This window comes from Agelaius phoeniceus (assembly GCF_051311805.1).
Source record: "Agelaius phoeniceus isolate bAgePho1 chromosome W unlocalized genomic scaffold, bAgePho1.hap1 SUPER_W_unloc_1, whole genome shotgun sequence".
In the NCBI taxonomy this organism is placed as follows: domain Eukaryota; kingdom Metazoa; phylum Chordata; class Aves; order Passeriformes; family Icteridae; genus Agelaius; species Agelaius phoeniceus.
The window spans coordinates 2220633-2238490 of NW_027509866.1; the positions used below are offsets into that span (position 1 = coordinate 2220633).

The 17858-nt window shown below is 53.2% G+C and overlaps 1 protein-coding gene and 1 long non-coding RNA gene across 2 annotated transcripts in view; one reads left to right on the top strand and one right to left on the bottom strand.

The window, feature by feature from the left end:
* LOC143692506 (uncharacterized) overlaps window positions 1-16424 on the top strand; it is a 194254-nt gene extending 177830 nt beyond the window's left edge. Inside the window, exons 2-3 of the long non-coding RNA XR_013180319.1 lie at window positions 15931-16009; window positions 16196-16424. This is a non-coding gene — a long non-coding RNA (uncharacterized LOC143692506). The remainder of the gene's footprint in view (window positions 1-15930; window positions 16010-16195) is intronic.
* LOC143692378 (olfactory receptor 14A16-like) lies at window positions 1001-1933 on the bottom strand. Its single transcript, XM_077172613.1, has one exon. The coding sequence runs from the start codon at window positions 1931-1933 to the stop codon at window positions 1001-1003; it is 933 nt and encodes a 310-aa protein (XP_077028728.1).
* Window positions 16425-17858: the final 1434 nt, after the last annotated feature.

Sequence of the window (17858 nt, forward strand, 5' to 3'; positions counted from 1 at the left end):
CTGGTGTCCTGCAGGCCTTGCTGGCCCCAGGGGCTGATGGCATTTGTGCTCCCTCAGGTTCATGTCCCCACAGCAACAGCATGGGGGTGCTGGCCCTGCTGTGTGCAATGCAACCAGGGGCTGCTGAGGCAGTGCTGCCGTGTCTGTGCCTGCAAGGATGGGGCACCTGTGTGAGCTGGGGGAGAGGCCAGGGCTGCAGAGGGGGGATGTTGTTGGCAGCTGCATGAGGACGCTCTGGGACGCTGCCCTGGGCTGTGCAGCGCACTGGGCATGGATCAGCCCCTGCTCTGCTGCTCCTTCCCGTCTGCCCCAGGGCCCTTGCAGAGCCCCAGCCATGCTGTTTGCCCCCAGCCTGCCCACGGCCAGCCTGGGGCTGCTGACGGGGGTTTCTGTGCTGAGCATTGGCCTGGCCGTGTTCTTGAGAGAGCCTGGGCAAGGAGCCTGGAGCCCCCAGGGCCTGGCCTGAGGCGTCAGCGCTGCCCCAGCAGTGCCCATGGCCTGTCCCTGCTGCAGCCCCAGCACTGCCACCCCCAGGGCTGTGCCCGGCCCCGAGAGCACTCAGGCCCTGCAGCAACACCAGGGCCACCAGGGCAGCGGGGCAGGGCCACGGCAGCAGCACTGGCAACACCAAGTGGTGCTGCTGCTGCTGCTGGGCACAGCTGCTGGGCCAGCACTGATCTGCCCCAGCTCTGCACACAGACATTGCTGCTGCAGCTCTACAGAAGAGAACAAAAGGGCATCTCTGCAGAAAACTGCCAGGAGATCCTTTAGTTCTTTTAAAGCCATCAAGAGCGGAGCCCCTCATTGACACAGTCTGTGGCCACAGGGAAGGTGGAGAGAAACAAAATGAGAAATTGCACAAGGAATGGCTTTTCTTCGTTGACAATATGAAAAAAGTAAAACAAAGGAAAAATAATAGTAAAAACAAAGGAAATGAAACCAAGAAGAAATATAAAAGTTGAGTTTTATTACAAGTGATTTGCAGAAATTGGCCAGCAGTTTAATGTTCCTGAAACCATCCAGTCATCAGTCTCCACACTGCAGCCTTGAGCTCCTGGTTCCTCAGGCTGTAGATGAGGGGGTTCAGGGCTGGAGGCACCACCGAGTATAGAACTGACAGGGCCAGATCCAAGGATGTGGAGGACATGGAGAGGGGCTTCAGGTAGGAAAACATTGTAGTGCTCAGGAACAGAGAGAGCACGGCCAGGTGAGGGAGGCAGGTGGAAAAGGCTTTGTGCCGTCCCTGCTCAGAGGGGATCCTCAGCACAACCCTGAAGATCTGCACATAGGAGAAAACAATGAACACAAAACAGCCAAAAAATAAACAGGAACCTAGAGTAAGAAGTCCCAGTTCCCTGAGGTGGGATTTGGAGCAGGAGAGTTTGAGGATCTGTGGGATTTCACAGAAGAACTGGCCCAGGCCATTGCCATGGCACAGGGGCAGGGAAAATGTATTGGCCGTGTGCATGAGAGCATTGAGAAAGGCACTGGCCCAGGCAGCTGCTGCCATGTGGGCACAAGCTCTGCTGCCCAGGAGGGTCCCATAGTGCAAGGGTTTGCAAATGGACACGTAGCGGTCGTAGCACATGATGGTCAGGAGGAAATACTCTGCTGAAATGAAAAACAGAAAGAAAAAGAGCTGAGCAGCACATCCTATGTAGGAGATATTCCTGGTGTCCCAGAGGGAATTGTGCATGGCTTTGGGGACAGTGGTGCAGATGGAGCCCAGGTCAGCGAGGGCCAGGTTGAGCAGGAAGAAGAACATGGGCGTGTGCAGGTGGTGGCCGCAGGCTACGGCGCTGATGATGAGGCCGTTGCCCAGGAGGGCAGCCAGGGAGATGCCCAGCAAGAGGCAGAAGTGCAGGAGCTGCAGCTGCCGAGTGTCTGCCAATGCCAGCAGCAGGAAGTGCCTGATGGAGCTGCTGTTGGACATTTGCTGTGCCTTGGCATGGGGATCTGTAAGAAAAGTAATCATGGAATAGTTGGGTTTGGAGAGGACTTGAAATATCCCAGCACAGCCTGGGGGCACTTTCCCCCCACTGCCTGCCCAGGGCTCTGCTGCCTGGAGCTGTCCCTGCCAGCAGCTGCTTCCCTGTGCCCAGGGCTGGGCCCTGCCAGTGCTGCCAGAGCCCAGCCCAGCCCTGGGGGCTCAGCTCTGCCCTGCAGAGCCCTCCCAGCTCAGGCACTGCCCAGGGGCAGCTCTGGCTCTGCAGGCTCTGATGGCAACGTCAGAGCAACTCTGAGGAGGATGGAAAAGCGGCTCTGAGGCTGCCTCTAAGTGCTGATTTCTGTCACTGCAGAATTTATTCATATCTGAGAGAAATTTTCTTTTTATTTTTCTCAGCCTGAATTGAGAGATAAATATCTGTGTGCAATTTCCAAACCAAGCAACCTAGAGAAGTAGATTTAAAAAGCAGGCTTTTCCCTTTTATTCAGGTCCTCCCTTGCTGTGCTCCCTGTATGATCTATTTGGAAATGTTCTGCAGTTCAATGCCATGCTGGGAGCAGTCCTGAACAATGCAGCATCCTCCCCACACAAGGAGAACACTCCCAAGCCTCACCAGCTGTCTCCTGCCACCCAGATCTTGTCCCCCAGTGCTGGGAGCAGCTGCCAGGGCTGGCTGAGAGCTGTCCCTGGCAGGCAGCAGAGTCCCTGCCCCAGCACAGCGCCCTGGGCTGCAGGACCCTGCTCTGCAGGACAGCCCTGGGCACCCCTGGCTGCTCTGCACAAGAGACAAGCAGAGAATGGACTCACAGGCTCTGCAGGCATTGGGATGTTCCAGCTTGAGGAGATGGCTCCAGGAGCTGCAGCTGCATTGTCCTGCAGCCAGAGGTTCCTGTGCCAAGGGCTGGCAGTGAATGTGCCCCAGGCACTTCTCAGCCCCTTCCCAGCCCTGACTGATTGAAGCTCTCTGTGCCTCTGGGCTGTGCCCGGGCTGGCTGCAGGCAGTGCCCCAGCCCTGCTGGGCTGGCACAAGAGCTGCTCATCCAGAGAAATGTGCTTTTGAAGCTCTTCTTGGTGACCAGGAGCTGCCTCTGTGCCAGGAGCCCAGCCCAGCTCAGCAGCACAGACACAGCACAAGGACTTTAATCAGCCTCTGGGGCTTTGTGCTCAGGCCCTGAGCATCAGTCCCTGAGAGGGAGCTGAAGAAACCTCTCCAGAACTCCAAGGCAGAATCCAGCTCCAAACTTTCTTGGACTTTTAATGGGTCCCAGAGAGGGACACGACTGAGCAAGTGTCCCCAGGCCCCAGGCAGAGCAGAGAACTGCAGGCAGTGATGACAGGTGGGGACAAAGAGAAGCCAAGTCTTGGTGCCCTGGGGCACAGCAGGGTCTGTGCCAGCAAGGGCTGGGAGGAGACACCTTGTCCTGAGGCCCTGGGGCCTCCTGGCACAGCCCCAGCCCGGCTGGGCACTGTCAGCCCCTTGTGCTGCCCTCAGCATCCCCCCCTAGCCCACATCCCAGTGGCCTCAAGGATCTGCTGCAAGGAGTCCCTGGGGAGCCTTGCTCAGCAATGGCCCTGGGGGCTCCTTCATGCTCCCTGCAGGGACTGCAGCTTTTTCAAAGGACTTTGGCTTTGGCTTTTGCCTTGGAGGCTCTGAGAGGTCTCTGCAATCCTGGCCTCCAATTATCTGCTGTAATTAGTCCCTGGAGAGCTTTGTACAGACACTCAGTGAGGCTCATTAATGCCTTGAGATACTCAAGGTTTTTAAGGTACTTTATGGATTTAAGAATTTTTTAGGTACTTTCAAGGATTTTCCTTCCCACACTGAGTCTCTGAGAGGTTCTTGTGCCATCCTGGCCTCTAATTCTCTCCTCCATGGAGTCCATGAGGAGCCTGTGTTGGGTATCTTCCCCCTTTCTGTTTTACAACAAAGATGGAATTGAGAGAATTTTGTAAGACTTTCTAAAAGCATCCAGATAAACATGGGACAATTAACAATACAACAACAACCACTAAGAGAATGAATAGTCCTGTTTTAGCTCGACATCATCCAACCCTTTAGTCCCTTGGATTGGAAGAGTTTTTTGAACCAGTCTTTGTTTTCCACTTGAAGCTTCTTGAACCCTTCCTTCAGTACCTGAATGCTCTTGTGGATTGACTCGCTGTGGCTGGAGAGGTTCATGCAGCACATGCCCTCAGAGTCTACACAGCCATGCCCATGTGCCCAGAGTAAAAACTCTATCGCTGTTCTGCAAGGTGGCGTGTCTGATGGTCTCTGTGTCTGAGAGCAGCCACTCAATGTGAGGGAGGCAGCATTGGTTTGCTTACTCAACAGGCACCCAGGATGGTCTGATTGCCCTAAAGCTTTAGCTGCAGCCACCCAAGCTAGTCCAAATTGGCGGTGCTACCATCCAATACCTGGATTAAAGCTTTCAAAGCCATCTCTTTGATATCATCCAATACTTCTCTGGGGATACCTGCTGCTTGATCATCTGGTAGGCTGTGTTGACCTTCTCCAGCTAGATGGTTGATTGTCAATTCTACCCTTGCCTCATTATTAGCATAGTCTGCTATTAATTGATTTAGTAAACATTTCCATCCCCCTTCCTACAGGGTGTATTCTGTACGTTACAACCACCTGGTCATGATATAATTTAAATTATAGGGGGTTAAAGCATGTGCTGTAAACATGGCCCTCATTAGGCCATTAAAACAAGGTAAGTCCCTCCTATGGTCTTTAGCTGCCCTACACAGATCCTTGATTTCCCCATAAACCAATGGCTGATACCTGGGATTCTGCCCCCTTCTTTCATAACATACAGGGGCAACGAGGAGTTTCGAGGTTATTTGCCAGTCTCCTTCCTTAACTGCTTCTTTCCGGATCCTTTCCTAGTGATCTTCTGGGATTGAGGGGCGAGGTGGCTCTGAGGAATCCAAACTGTCTTCTGGGGAGGAAGAATAACTTGGAGCAGAAACATTTGGATTAGAAATAGTGTGACAGTTGGGCTTAGTATCTTGGATCATGGGGTTATATTGTTGCAGGAGGGTGAGGCAGAGGGTGCTGCCATTTTGTCAGGTGTTGGGGAGGAAAGGCCTTGATTTAGGATGGCGGACTTCCAGGCTGCCCTTCTGGAGCATGGCCCAGGGTGGAGGTGGAATGATTGACAGTGGGGGCGTGACCCGCAGTTGTGGGGGTGGAGTCTGGAGGTTCGTTCAGGGCTGAAGAGAAGGCTGTGGTAGCAGGAAGTGGAGGAGCCAAGATGGAGGGAGGACAGTCAGACTCACGGGCATATGGAAAATTTTTAATGACCCACTTCATGATTGATTTTAATTTGTTCTTTGAAGATATTTGGTCATGATCAGTGAGAATTAACTTAAAGCATCCATACACACACCTTTCTACTTTGGACATCCGGCTGCCCATTTTTCTCTTTCTCTGCCTTACGTGGAACAGCCACTGGAACACCCCAAATCAGTTATGGGATGTGGATGCATATTGTAAAAACACAGTGGCAAAATGGGCAATAAATGTCCTGCGTTTCCCCAAACCCACCTGCAATCCTATGCAGGTGAAACTGTCGCTGTCCCTGTGGATCCTGGCCGAGGTCCATCAAAGCAATGATGAATCTGCCAGCCCAGCACAATCCAAAATCCTGGGGAGCGCTGGCCTATCCATCAGCTAACCCCAGCTGACATGACTGAATGTCAGGGCCCCTGTTCGGGCACCAAAGGTCGCAATGAGGGTGGCTGTGACAAACCTTTCTCGTTCCCCAACTTCAGGGCAAGGGTGGTGAAAATGAAAAGGAGCAGATGCTGGGGAAGATGAAACAGGAAAGCCTTATAAATATGATTGCCTGTCAAAAGATTTTGAGAATATGGAAACTATAAGTGAGATTGAAATGAAATCAAGCTTTGAGATACCAAGCCTTAGTTACTGAACAACTGGAAAACAATGATATGGCCAGCTGAAGGTAATCTTCTTTTGATGAAACAACACCCTCTGCTTGCAGACAGGTCCAAGGGTCAGAGCAGACCCTACTACCTTGGCAGAAGGGGTGCAAAGAGTAGTTTTTAGGGTTTAAAATGTAACACAGTATGGTAATGTAATGATTCTCATAGGCTGTATGTAAATGCTATAAGATTTGTATCTTGTACCAGATTGGTTAGTGAAAATTAGAATATGCAGCACAGAAGAAGATTTATTGTACTGTAATGGGAACTCCCCTCCTCTTTTGGGCATCCATTTTGGGCGCCTCTTTCGAGCTCCTCTCTCGGGCCTGCTCCGAGCTGTGGCTGGCAGCTCCAAACAAGGCCCCTGCACCCACACCCTTTGCAATAAACCACAAGTTCCAAGACCTGGCTTCAGAGATCTCTCGTCTCCATCCGTCCCAACCATCCTAGCCCCCAACGCTCCTACAAGCAGGATCAATGGAGTTGCCCAAAAAGAACTTTAGTAACAGGGTGAAAAACAATAAACATGGAGAAGTCGAGCACAGTATGAGGGGTGGGATTCAAAGACCTGAGATAAAGGCGAAGCAACAATATATACACTTGAGGGTAGAACTCTCTAGAACAATAACCCTAGAGGGGAAACAAGTAACCAATAGGGGAGGAGAACTTGGACAATTGGCATAACAACACTAAAGGCTTATGGGGGAACTCTCAAACTCACCCTAAGTTAAACAAATGATTCCCAGGGCTGGAAACTCATGCCCAGTTCTTCCAGGGTAAAATCTGTCTGACTCTGAGTTACAGCTGGGCTAACTCCCACACCGCTGCTTTGCTCTGGCCCCTTGGGACCATGTGGCCCAACAGAGCCACAATGATGTCCTTGGTTCCATGAGGCTCCACAGTGTCACAGTGGCCCCTTGGATCCATGGCACTCACAGTGTCACAATGGCCCCTTCATTTCACAAGGCTCAAAAAGGTCACAACGATCTCCATGGTTCCTCAAGACCTAACAGAGTCACAATTGCTCCTTGGATCCATGGTACCCTGCAGGGTCACAATGTTCCCCTTGGTTCCACAAGTTCCTACAGTGTAACAGGTTCCACAAGGGCCTGCAGTGTCACCATGGCCCATTGGTTCCACAATGCTCCGCAGTGTCACAATGGTCTCCATAGGAAGGAAACAAGTGAGCCCCAGTGGTGCAGGGGCAGATGAGAGGCAGCCACCAGAGGCCAAGGCCAGCCAGACTTGACTGTATGGGCAGATTTTTTCTGGGAGTAACCCTTGGATATAGGGAATTTTAGATGCAGAATCCCAATTTTGGCCATGGGTGCCTAGACAAGAAAGGCAGTTCTTTCCCATAGGAATAAAAGCACGGAGCCCCAGTGCTTCATGGTGAGATGGGAAGTGGCGCCTGACATGTCAAATTCAGTGGGACCTGTCAGACAGCCCCCAGGAGGCCAAGCCAGGCAGACCTGTTCCATGCGGGGCCAGGGCCGGGTCAGGCCTTGGTTTGTGGTGGGACAGAGCCCCGCCCCCAGCCCTGGCCTGGCAGAGCTGTCAATCACACAGCAGGGGTGGTGCTAACCCAGCTCTGATTGGCCCAGCTGTCAATCAATCACACACTACCAGATGCATCTATCCTGTCTCTGATTGGACAAGCAACTGGCAGTCCCACCCCAGGGGCGGGGCCATGAAGGCCCAGGGGCTTAAAAGCCGGAGCACGAGGCCAGCCCAGGGTCTGTGTCTTGCTTCTGCTGGGGTTCCTTTTGTTGGTGATGCTGGAACCCAGCTGTTGGTACCCATGTGCGTGTCTTTCTCTGGATCTTCTGTCTTTCTGTTGTTTTCTATTTCTTCTCCTTCTAATCATACTTACCTGGATCATTTTTGGATAACTTAAAATCTTTAAAGTATTTTAGGTTAAATGTGTGGGAATCCAGGGTACAGGGAATATTTCTCTGTCTGCTCTGAGGAATCCTGACCCCCAGAGAAACACTGCCTTGAACCTTCACCCATGGAGACGACTTCCAAGACTTTGAGATAGATTAGAATTTAACCAAGTGTGAAATAGATCAGAGGATAGTATAGTATGTCACTTGGGTGAGAAACTTAGTTTTTGGGATTTTTAGAATGGTGTAGATAGGAAGCACAATGGAGGAATTGGGGTGTAGTCCCTGTCTTCTTCTTCATCTACTCCATTTTCTGCAGTGTTGCTGGCACAGGGTGATTGGTCAAGGAAAGCACAGTGCAGAGGTTATGTGGTCAGTCAAGGGATGAGTTATTGGTAAATAAGTAGAAATAATGTATGTTTTAAGAGTTAATTAAAATGAGACAACTTTAAAAGACCTTGAAACTGTACATTTTGGCGACATTGTGCGGTGCTTTTCCAGCACCCTGAGCCTGGTGTGGACAGCAATGCAAAACTTTAGATAAGATAACAATAAACAAGAAGCTGAAGAGTGAAAAAGTCCCATGCATCTCCTTTTACCTGGCACAGAACTGATACAGGAGGGTTTCCCCCATCCAGGGAGCCCCCAGAAAGGCCCAACATAAAACAAACATCAATAACGGTGCCTGACAATGTCTATAATAAGTTGTCTCTTTTCCATGAAGTTGTTTACTGAAGGGTGTTGTCTTAATTGGTTAATCATGTGAAATGTGTTGATTAAATGACCAGTGAGGTCCACCTGTAGAAAACCAAGATATAAAAGAAGAGGATTAAAAAAACAGGTGGCTTTTAGCCCTTAGCCTTCTGATCTGAGTCTGTGTCATCGCTGATTCAATGGTTACATTTGGGGATCTGTGGGGGCTGTTGGGGATCCTTTCTGTACCTTGTGACCCAACAGGAGCTGCTCTAATAAACGCTGCCTGAAGCTCCCACTGTGCCCATGAGAGGAACCCCTGTGAGTGTCTGGGACATCCCGGCTCTTTGGCAGCCTGGGCACTCCTGGGATGTCACCGTGGAGCCCCCGTGAGTGCCTGTGACAGATGGGTGCCTTTGCAGCCCAAGGTGCCCTGGGATGTCACCGTGGAATGGCTGTGACTGCCTCTGACCACCGGGCTCTTTACCATCCCCAGAAAGCCCTGGGAGGTCTCCATGGAGCCCCTGTCTCTGCCTGTGACATTCCAGCTGTGGAAGAGCCTGGAGACTCTTGGAAAGTCCCCATGGAACCCCTCTGAGGGCCTGTGACAAATCTGATCCTTAGCAGGCAACCATCCCCAGCCCCCTGTTGCTATGGTCAGTTTCCACGACAACCATCACCAGGACCCCTGTTGCTATGGTCAGTTTCCATGGCAACCATCACCAGCCTCCTGTTGCTATGGTCAATTACTATGGAAGCCATCACCAGCCCCCTGTTGCTATGGTCAGTTTCCATGGCAACCATCACCAGTACCCTGTTCCTATGGTCAGTTTCCATGGCAACCATCACCAGCCCCCTGTTGCTATGCTCAGTCCCTTGGCAGCTCCATGGAGACCCCATGCCGGGGTGGTTGCCATGGACACCAAGTCAGGCCTGCAGCCAGAGCCCGTTGCCATGGCAACCATTGGCAGCCCCATCCCAAGGCCCATGGGATCCCAGAAGCACAGAATTGGCTGAGCTGGGAGGGACCCATCAGGATCCTCCAGTCCAACTGCTGGCCCTGCATAGGACACCCCAACAATGCCAGCCTGGGCCTGGCAGCGCTGGCCAAACGCTGCTGCAGCTCAGAGAGCCCTGGAGCTGGGACCCTGCCCTGGGGAGCCTGGCCAGGGCCCCAGCAGCCTCTGGCCAAAAACCTTTTCCTGACATCCAACCTGAGCCTGCCCCGACTCAGCTGCAGCCGCTCTCTCCACTCCTGTCCCTGGGCACCAGAGGGAAGAGGTTCCCACAGCCCCAGCCAGGGACCCGCTCCCAAGGCTGCTGCCATGGCCACCAGGGCTGCCACCAGCTGGGATTCTCGGTTTCCACGGGCCGGGCTTCAGCAATGGGATTCCCCAATTTCCTGCTCCCGCTAAAACCGCGCTGCCCTCACTGCCCTCCCGCCTCCCATGGAAAGCACAAAAGGCAAAGATTCCGGGCTGGGAGAAGAACAATTTATTGGGAACAGCAACCAGATAAGGAACAAACAGAACAAAAACAATATTGATAACAGAAGAGATTAATAAAAGATTTACAGGGAAAACTAAAACACAACTCACTGGGTCTGCCTGGCCACAATTTCTCCTGTCTGGAAAGGACACCCTTCTCCTCAGGGATAGAGAGAGATTCCCTTTCCTGCCCCTGGCAGTGTTTTGAGGTGGGACTGAATGTAATGACAGGGCCATGACCAGACCATCATGTTTTTCCATCCCACGTCATGTCACTGGGAGGGACAGGAAAAGGGACAGGTGTCTTCCCAGCATGGATCACAGGGAACATGGATCACCGAGGCTCTTCCCAACGTGGGGCCTCCAATGGAGGATGAATTTGGAGTAGTGAATGAAGCTTTTCCTGAAACTGGGGCATTGGCAGGGCTTCTCTTACCGATGCCTCCGTTGGTGTCTGGTCAAGTGAGAGCTGCTGGTGAAGCTCTTCCCACACTGGAGACACTCGTAGGGCCTCTCCCCAGTGTGGATGCGCTGGTGCCTGATGAGGTGGGATTTCTGCATGAAGCCCTTCCTGCAGTCAGTGCAGCGGAAGGGCCTCTCCTCTGAGGGAATTCGCTCATGAAGGTAGAGACTGGAGCTGGTCTGAAACCTCTTCTGGCACTCAGGACACTCATAGGGCCTCTCCCCAGTGTGGATGCGTTGGTGGGTGATGAGGGCAGAGCTGCAGCTGAAGCCCTTCCCACACTCCCCACACTCATAGGGCCATTCCCCAGTGTGGATCATCTGGTGGCTGATCAGGGTGCTGCTCTGCCTGAAGCTCTTCCCACACTCCAAGCACTTGTGGGCCTTCTCCCCATTGTGAAGCTGCCCATGGACCACCAGCTCTGAGCTCTGGCTGAAGCTCTGTCCACCTTCCTGGCTCAGGGTGGGTCTTTCCTCCTCAGAGCATAATGGCTGGGTTTGGAGCCCCTCCTCCTGTGGGATCTCTGGGGCTTTTCCTCCACGTTGGAATTCTGCACCGTGGAGCCATTCAAAATGGCCTCTTCCACGTGGTTCTGCTGTGGGGATTTCTCTTCCCTGGTCTCCATCCTCAGCTTCTTCCCTGGGAGAGGAAGGCCAAGGAGAGGATGGGATTTGCCTTCGTGCCACAGGGAAGGGGAAGGAGATCCCCCCAGTGCATCCCCGGCAGGACGGGGTTGGCAGCAGGGTTGTCCTGCAGCCGGGGGCTGTGCTGGGCTGGGAGATGGAGCAGGAGAGAGGGGGAAAAAGGGCACTGACTTCCTCCTCACCTGCCTGGGTATCCCAGGGCTCATTCCTCTTCCTCGCAGCCTCCTCCTCCATCCAGTCAAGGTTTCGGGATGAGAAATCCTGTTCTGGGAACCAAACAAAGGGTGCACACATTGTCTTTTTTTCTGGTTTGAAGGAAAACCTGGGGGAGAGTCTAAGTCAGATATACAATTTTATAAGAAAATGAAGATCAAGGCAATGATACAGAAACACTGCCTTAAACTGACAGAGTCAGGATATAACCTGACACCTTGTTGCTGGTCAGGCTGGTGGCAGCAGTCCCATTAAATGGTGGCTGCAGTCCTGTTGGAGTGATGAAGGTGATTCTGTCCAAGCAGTGATCCTGTAAAAGGGTCTGGTCTTCCTCTGAAGGTCCAGTGGTGGTTCTGGAGCTCTTGTCCTCTGGAAATCCAGTAGGCAAGCTGCTCCTGGTGTTGCAAGGCTCAGCTTATATCCAGGTAGGAATGCTTGGATCCTCCCCCTGGGCGGAGCATGCCACAATGGGATGATGGAATTTGATCAGTCCTGCAGTGACACTCAATGGCCCATTCCCAGAAGATATCTCCCCTGGAGGGCGTTATCAGGGCTGAGTCATGGAAGAGATCAAGAACACTGCCCCACCTGTTTCTAGCAGTTGATGAAGATGGGGATTGAAAACATGCATTTGGTTCCATCTTACATTGCAGCCTGAAACAGTGGGGGAATCCCTGCTCAGGGGGTGAACACCACCCCCCTTACCCAAACTGGCTCAGGTGTGAAACCCCCACCCTGGGAAGGCCACACACACACAGGGGACAATGTCACACTTGCCCTGCTCCAGGGGAGGTCTCTGTCCCTGTCACTCCTTTTCTCTCCCCCCCTTTTCTCTTTCTTTCCAACTCTCTCTCTACCTCACATTTACTGTTTAATAAAATCCACGTAGGGTTTGGTCTTGTTAGCACCTTAATTGATGCGGAGGCATCTCTCCGGAAATTTTCTTAACCAAATTGCAACATTATTTTGGCACAGTGAGTTCAGGGCACTGTTGTCTGGCTCCAAGTGCCTTTGACAGCATCATGGTTCCCTCCTCTGAGGAGGTTGTGGTTCTCTCTGGAGGAACACTTGGAAACAGTCCCTCCTTCCTCCTGTGGAACTTATGGGAGAAATTATGAGGAAAATGGCTGTTGTGGGTGGCCAGGAAAAAGAAAATATTTTGTTGTCCTTCCTTGAAAAGTTTCTTAAAATCACAGGGGGAGAGGGAGCAAATGATATCAGAGTGACTGATAAAGTTCATTTACTCCAAGTGAGGAACACAAGGCTGCTAAAAGTCCCACAAGAAGCCCAGCTCAAGTAGCCAAATTCCCAAATAACTCCAGCCAGGGGTCTCCGGGAGGATTTTTTTGGAGAGTGTTCGGAGCCGGCAGATCCCGGACTCGAGCCCCGGGTATCTCCGGGCTCCCTAAGAGGAGCTTTTTTGGGGGCAGAGGAGCCGCGATCGCCCCTCGGGAGGGTCCCGGGGGGTCCACGTGGGGATGGCCCGGTACCGACGGGGCGGGACATTGGTTTTGGGGATCCCCGTGAGAGCCGGGGCTGTGGAACGGGGGACCCCCGGGGCGGGGAGAGGGGAAGGGGCGATACCGGAGCTGGGGCACCCCCGGCAGCCCGGAGATGAGGCGGGGACGGGACCCCCTGACCCTGACAGGGGCGCGTCCTGGGGTGACTTCATGATGCTCGTGCCCCATCGGTCCGTTTAGCCCAGAAATGAGTTCTGCACCTTTAAGGCTGGTTCTGAGAGCCAAGGGGAGGAGGAAGAAGCTGCAGTTTGTTTTCAGACACTGCACTCACTCCTCCACATTCCGGCTCCTGGATGGACAGAGGGCAGGACAGAGCTCTCCTTTTCTTTTAGTTAGTTTTTAGCTCTTTGAGGCAGAGAAGTTCCCCCAACTGTGTTTTTTTCTTTTTCTTTGGTGCTGTTTAAACCTGCTCTGGACTGAACACCCAGAACACCACCGGCAGCTCCCGCCTGTGGACCACCAGGCTGAGCCTGGGCCTCGGCATTTCCAATACAGGCGGGACTGATAAGAGACTGATAGGAGACTGATAAGACACTGAGTGAGCCAAGCCCCAGCCCAAGGAGGGACTTTTGGAGTTTGTCACCTATTTTCCAGCAGCAGGAGGTTTTATTGCTTAATATTGTTCAATTTTTGTGCTGGTGAATGCTTTGCCTGTTAAATAAAGTGGTTTTTTCCACTTTTCTCCAAGGAAATATTTTCCCACACTGGCTGAGGATGGTGCTGCTGAATCTGCATTCCAGAGGAAACTTCTTTTGGAGGTTTTCAACCAAATTTGCCCTAAAGCAGGACAGGGTGGTGGGAAGAGGGGGGAACCCCAAGTGGCTGGATTGAGGGGAGCCTGGAGAGAGGGACCTTGGGACCCCAAAATCTGCCTGCATCCCTTAGCAGGACCCTGGAGAGGGGGGATCCCCAGGACCCATGGGATCCCCAACAGCCCAGAGACAGGGGACCACCAGAACCCCAGAGGGATGAGACTGGAAATGGGACACTCCTGGTGGCTTTGTTTTTATACACTCTTTATTTTTGGAGGTTTTTATGGACATCAGGTAACTTCTAGAGATGGACTTGGGCAAGAGGAATCCCCAACCCAAGGCATTCACACCTTGTTTCTCCCCAAACCAGGATTTTCCCCAAACCTTCCCACAGTGACATCCCTGCTGTCCTGCTCTGGGTGAGCTCAGTCCCAAACCTGACCCTGATCCTGGTCTCAATCTCACTCCACGTTTAGACACACTCACAGTTCTGTATTTAATCTCATCCCAGTGCCAGACTCGTCTAGCCCCAGACCCAATCCCAACCCCAGCCCTAAAGCCAATCCCATGTCTAGCCTTAACCCCAATCCCTGCTCTAATCCAAATCTCAGCCCCAACTCCAAGCCCAGCCCCAATTCCAGCCTCTTCCTAAATCCTCAGCCCCAAACCAAATCCCAGGCTCAGCCCCTCTGGGGCTTTGGGGGTGTCTCTGTCCCTGTGACCCCGATGATGTTTGGGTGGGGTCCCAGCAGGGCTGAGAGGGACAGAGACCCCCCCGGCCTCGCCAGGGGTGAGAAGGTGGCAGAGCCCCCCCAGCCCCGAGCAGCCTCAGCGGTGAGAGGGACACAGAGCCCCTGGTGCCCAGCCCTGCACAGGCATTGCCTGAGGCCAGAGGGATGGAGACCCCCCGAGCATCCCCCAGGGCCAGGGGACAGAGAGCCCCGAGCATCCCCTGGGCTGAGAGGGACAGAGACTCCCCCGAGCACCCCCTGGCACAGGGGAGAGAGGGAGGGAGACCCCCCAGGCATTCCCTGGGTGAGAATGATGGACACCCCTGGGGAATGGCCTGGGGTGACAGGGACAGGGACACCCCTGGGGAATGGCCTGGGGTGACAGGGACAGGGACACCCCTGGGGAATGGCCTGGGGTGACAGGGACAGGGACAACCCCCCAAACCCCTCCCAAGCATCCCCCAGTGTGAGAGGGTCAGTGACCCCTTGACCATCCCCAGGGGACTGGACAAAGTAAAGTTGTTTCTTGACAAAAATCAAACTTAACCCTACAGAAAATGCCTTGAATTTGCTCTTCCCACAAGTCACTTGTGGTGAACACACAAACAAATCCCAAAGTTCAGTAAACTCACAGTAGAAGCAATTTTGTGGCAATTCCAAAATCCATTGGTCCTGCGCAGCTCCAGCTCAGCTGCTGGCACATTCTGATAAAAGAAACGTGGAAATTCGGCCCAATACATTGCGATACCTCTTTTATGAAAAGATTATGAAAAGGAAGGGAAAGCTCTGTGTAGATGCCACAAAGGTGACAGGGAAAGAGAAAAAAATTATTCTTAGATTTGGCAAAGCCCCCGGCCTGTGAAAGAGAAAAGGGGGGAGAGCAAGGGAGTGACAGGGACAGAGACCTCCCCTGGGGCAGGGCAAGTGTGACATTGTCCCCTGTGTGCGTGGCCTTCCCGGGGTGGGGGTTTTACACCTGAGCCAGTTTGGGTAAGGGGGGTGGTGTTCACCCCCTGAGCAGGGGTTCCCCCACTGTTTCAGGCTGCAATGTAAGATGGAACCAAATGCATGTTTTCAATCCCCATCTTCATCAACTGCTATAAACAGGTGGGGCAGTGTTCTTGATCTCTTCCATGACTCAGCCCTGATAACGCCCTCCAGGGGAGATATCTTCTGGGAATGGGCCATTGAGTGTCACTGCAGGACTGATCAAATTCCATCCTCCCATTGTGGGATGCTCCGCCCAGGGGGAGGATCCAAGCATTCCTACCTGGATATAAGCTGAGCCTTGCAACACCAGGAGCAGCTTGCCTACTGGATTCCCAGAGGACAAGAGCTCCAGAACCACCACTGGACCTTCAGAGGAAGACCAGACCCTTCTACAGGATCACTGCTTTGACAGAATCACGTTCATCACTCCACAGGACTGCAGCCACCATTTAATGGGACTGCTGCCACCACCCTGAGCAGCAACAGGGTGTCAGGTTATATCCTGACTCTGTCAGTTTAAGGCAGTGTTTCTGCATCATTGCCTTGATCTTCATTTTCTTATTAAATTGTAATCCTGGTTTAGACCCTGCCCAGGTTTGCCTTCAAACCAGTACAAAATTCAATGTACTTATCCCTTGTTTTCTTCTCAAAACAGGATTTTCCATCCCATAATCTTGGCCAGATGGAGGAGGAGGCTGTGAGGAAGAAGAAGGTGCCCCAGGAGCCCCGGGCAGGTGAGGAGGAAGTCAATGCCCATTTCCCCCTCTCTCCTGCTCCATCTCCCTGCCCAGCACAGCCCCCGGCTCCAGGACAACCCTGCTGCCAACCCCGTCCTGCTGGGGATGCACTGGGGGGATCTCCTTCCCCTTCCCTCTGGCACGGAGGCAAATCCCATCCTCTCCTTGGCCTTCCTCCCCCAGAAAAGGAGCTGAGGATGGAGACTAGGGAGGGCAAATCCCTGTGGCAGAACCTTATGGAAGAGGCCATTTTAAATGGCTCCACAGTGCAGAATTCCAACGTGGAGGACAAGTCCCAGAGATCCCACAGGAGAAGGGGCTCCAAATCCAGCCCAGGGTGCTCTGAGGAGGAAAGACCCAGCCTGAGGCAGGAGGGTGGACAGAGCTTCAGCCAGAGCTCAGAGCTGGTGGTCCATGGGCAGCTTCATGATGGGGAGAAGCCCCACAAGTGCTTGGAGTGTGGGAAGAGCTTCAGGCAGAGCAGCACCCTGATCAGCCACCAGATGATCCACACTGGGGAATGGCCCTACGAGTGTGGGGAGTGTGGGAAGGGCTTCAGCTGCAGCTCTGCCCTCATCATCCACCAACGCATCCACACTGGGGAGAGGCCCTACGAGTGTCCTGAGTGCCAGAAGAGGTTTCACACCAGCTCCAGTCTCCTCTGCCACGAGCGAATTCACTCAGAGGCGAGGCCCTTCCGCTGCCCTGACTGTGGGAAGGGCTTCAAGCACAACTCCACCCTCCTCACCCACCGGAGCATCCACAATGGGGAGAGGCCCTACGAGTGTCCCCAGTGTGGGAAGAGCTTCACCAGCAGCTCTCATTTGACCAGACACCAACGGAGCCACCAGTAAGGGAAGCCTTGCAAACGCCTCGATTGCAGGAACAACTTCATGAACCAGCTTCATCCCCCATTAGAGGACCCACATTGGGCAGAGTCCTGGGGATCCGTGTTCCCCACGATCCATGCTGGGAAGACACCTTCCCTTTTCCTGCCCATGACATGATGTGGGATTGAAGAACGTGAGGGTCTGGCCATGGCTATGATATTACATTCACTCCCACCTCAGGCCATTGCCAGGGGCAGGAAAGGGACTCTCTCTCTCGCTCTCCCTGAGGAGAAGGGTGTCCTTTCCAGACAGGGGAAATTGTGGATGGGAAGAGACAGTCAGTTGTGTTGTAGTTTTTTCTGTAAACAGTTTTATTTATCCCTTCTGTTATCAATTTTGTTTCTGTTCCATTTTTTCCATATCTCATTGCTGTTCCCAATAAATTGTTCTTATCCCAGCCCGGGATCTTTGCCTTTTGTCCTTTCCATGGGAGGCGGGAGGGCAGCGAGGGCAGCGCGGTTTTAGCGGGAGCAGGAAATTGGGGAATCCCATTCCTGAAGCCCGGCCCGTGGAAACCGAGCATCCCAGCTGGTGCCAGCCCTGGTGGCCATGGCAACCACCCTGGCATGGGGTCTCCATGGAGTTGCCAACAGACTGAACACAGCAACAGGGGGCTGGTGATGGTTGCCATGGAAACTGACCATAGCAACAGGCTCTTGGTGATGGTTGCCTGCTAAGGATCACATTTGTCACAGGCCCTCAGAGGGGCTCCATGGAGACCTCCCAGGGCTTTCTGGGATGGTAAAGAGCCCTGATGTCAGAGGCAGTCACAGGCATTCCATGGTGACGTCCCAGGGCACCTTGGGCTGCAAAGGCACCCATCTGTCACAGGCACTCACGGGGGCTCCACAGTGACATCCCAGGAGTCCCCAGGCTGCCAAAGAGCCGGGATGTCCCAGACACTCACAGGGGTTCCTGTGATGGGCACAGTGGGAGCTTCAGGCAACATTTATTAG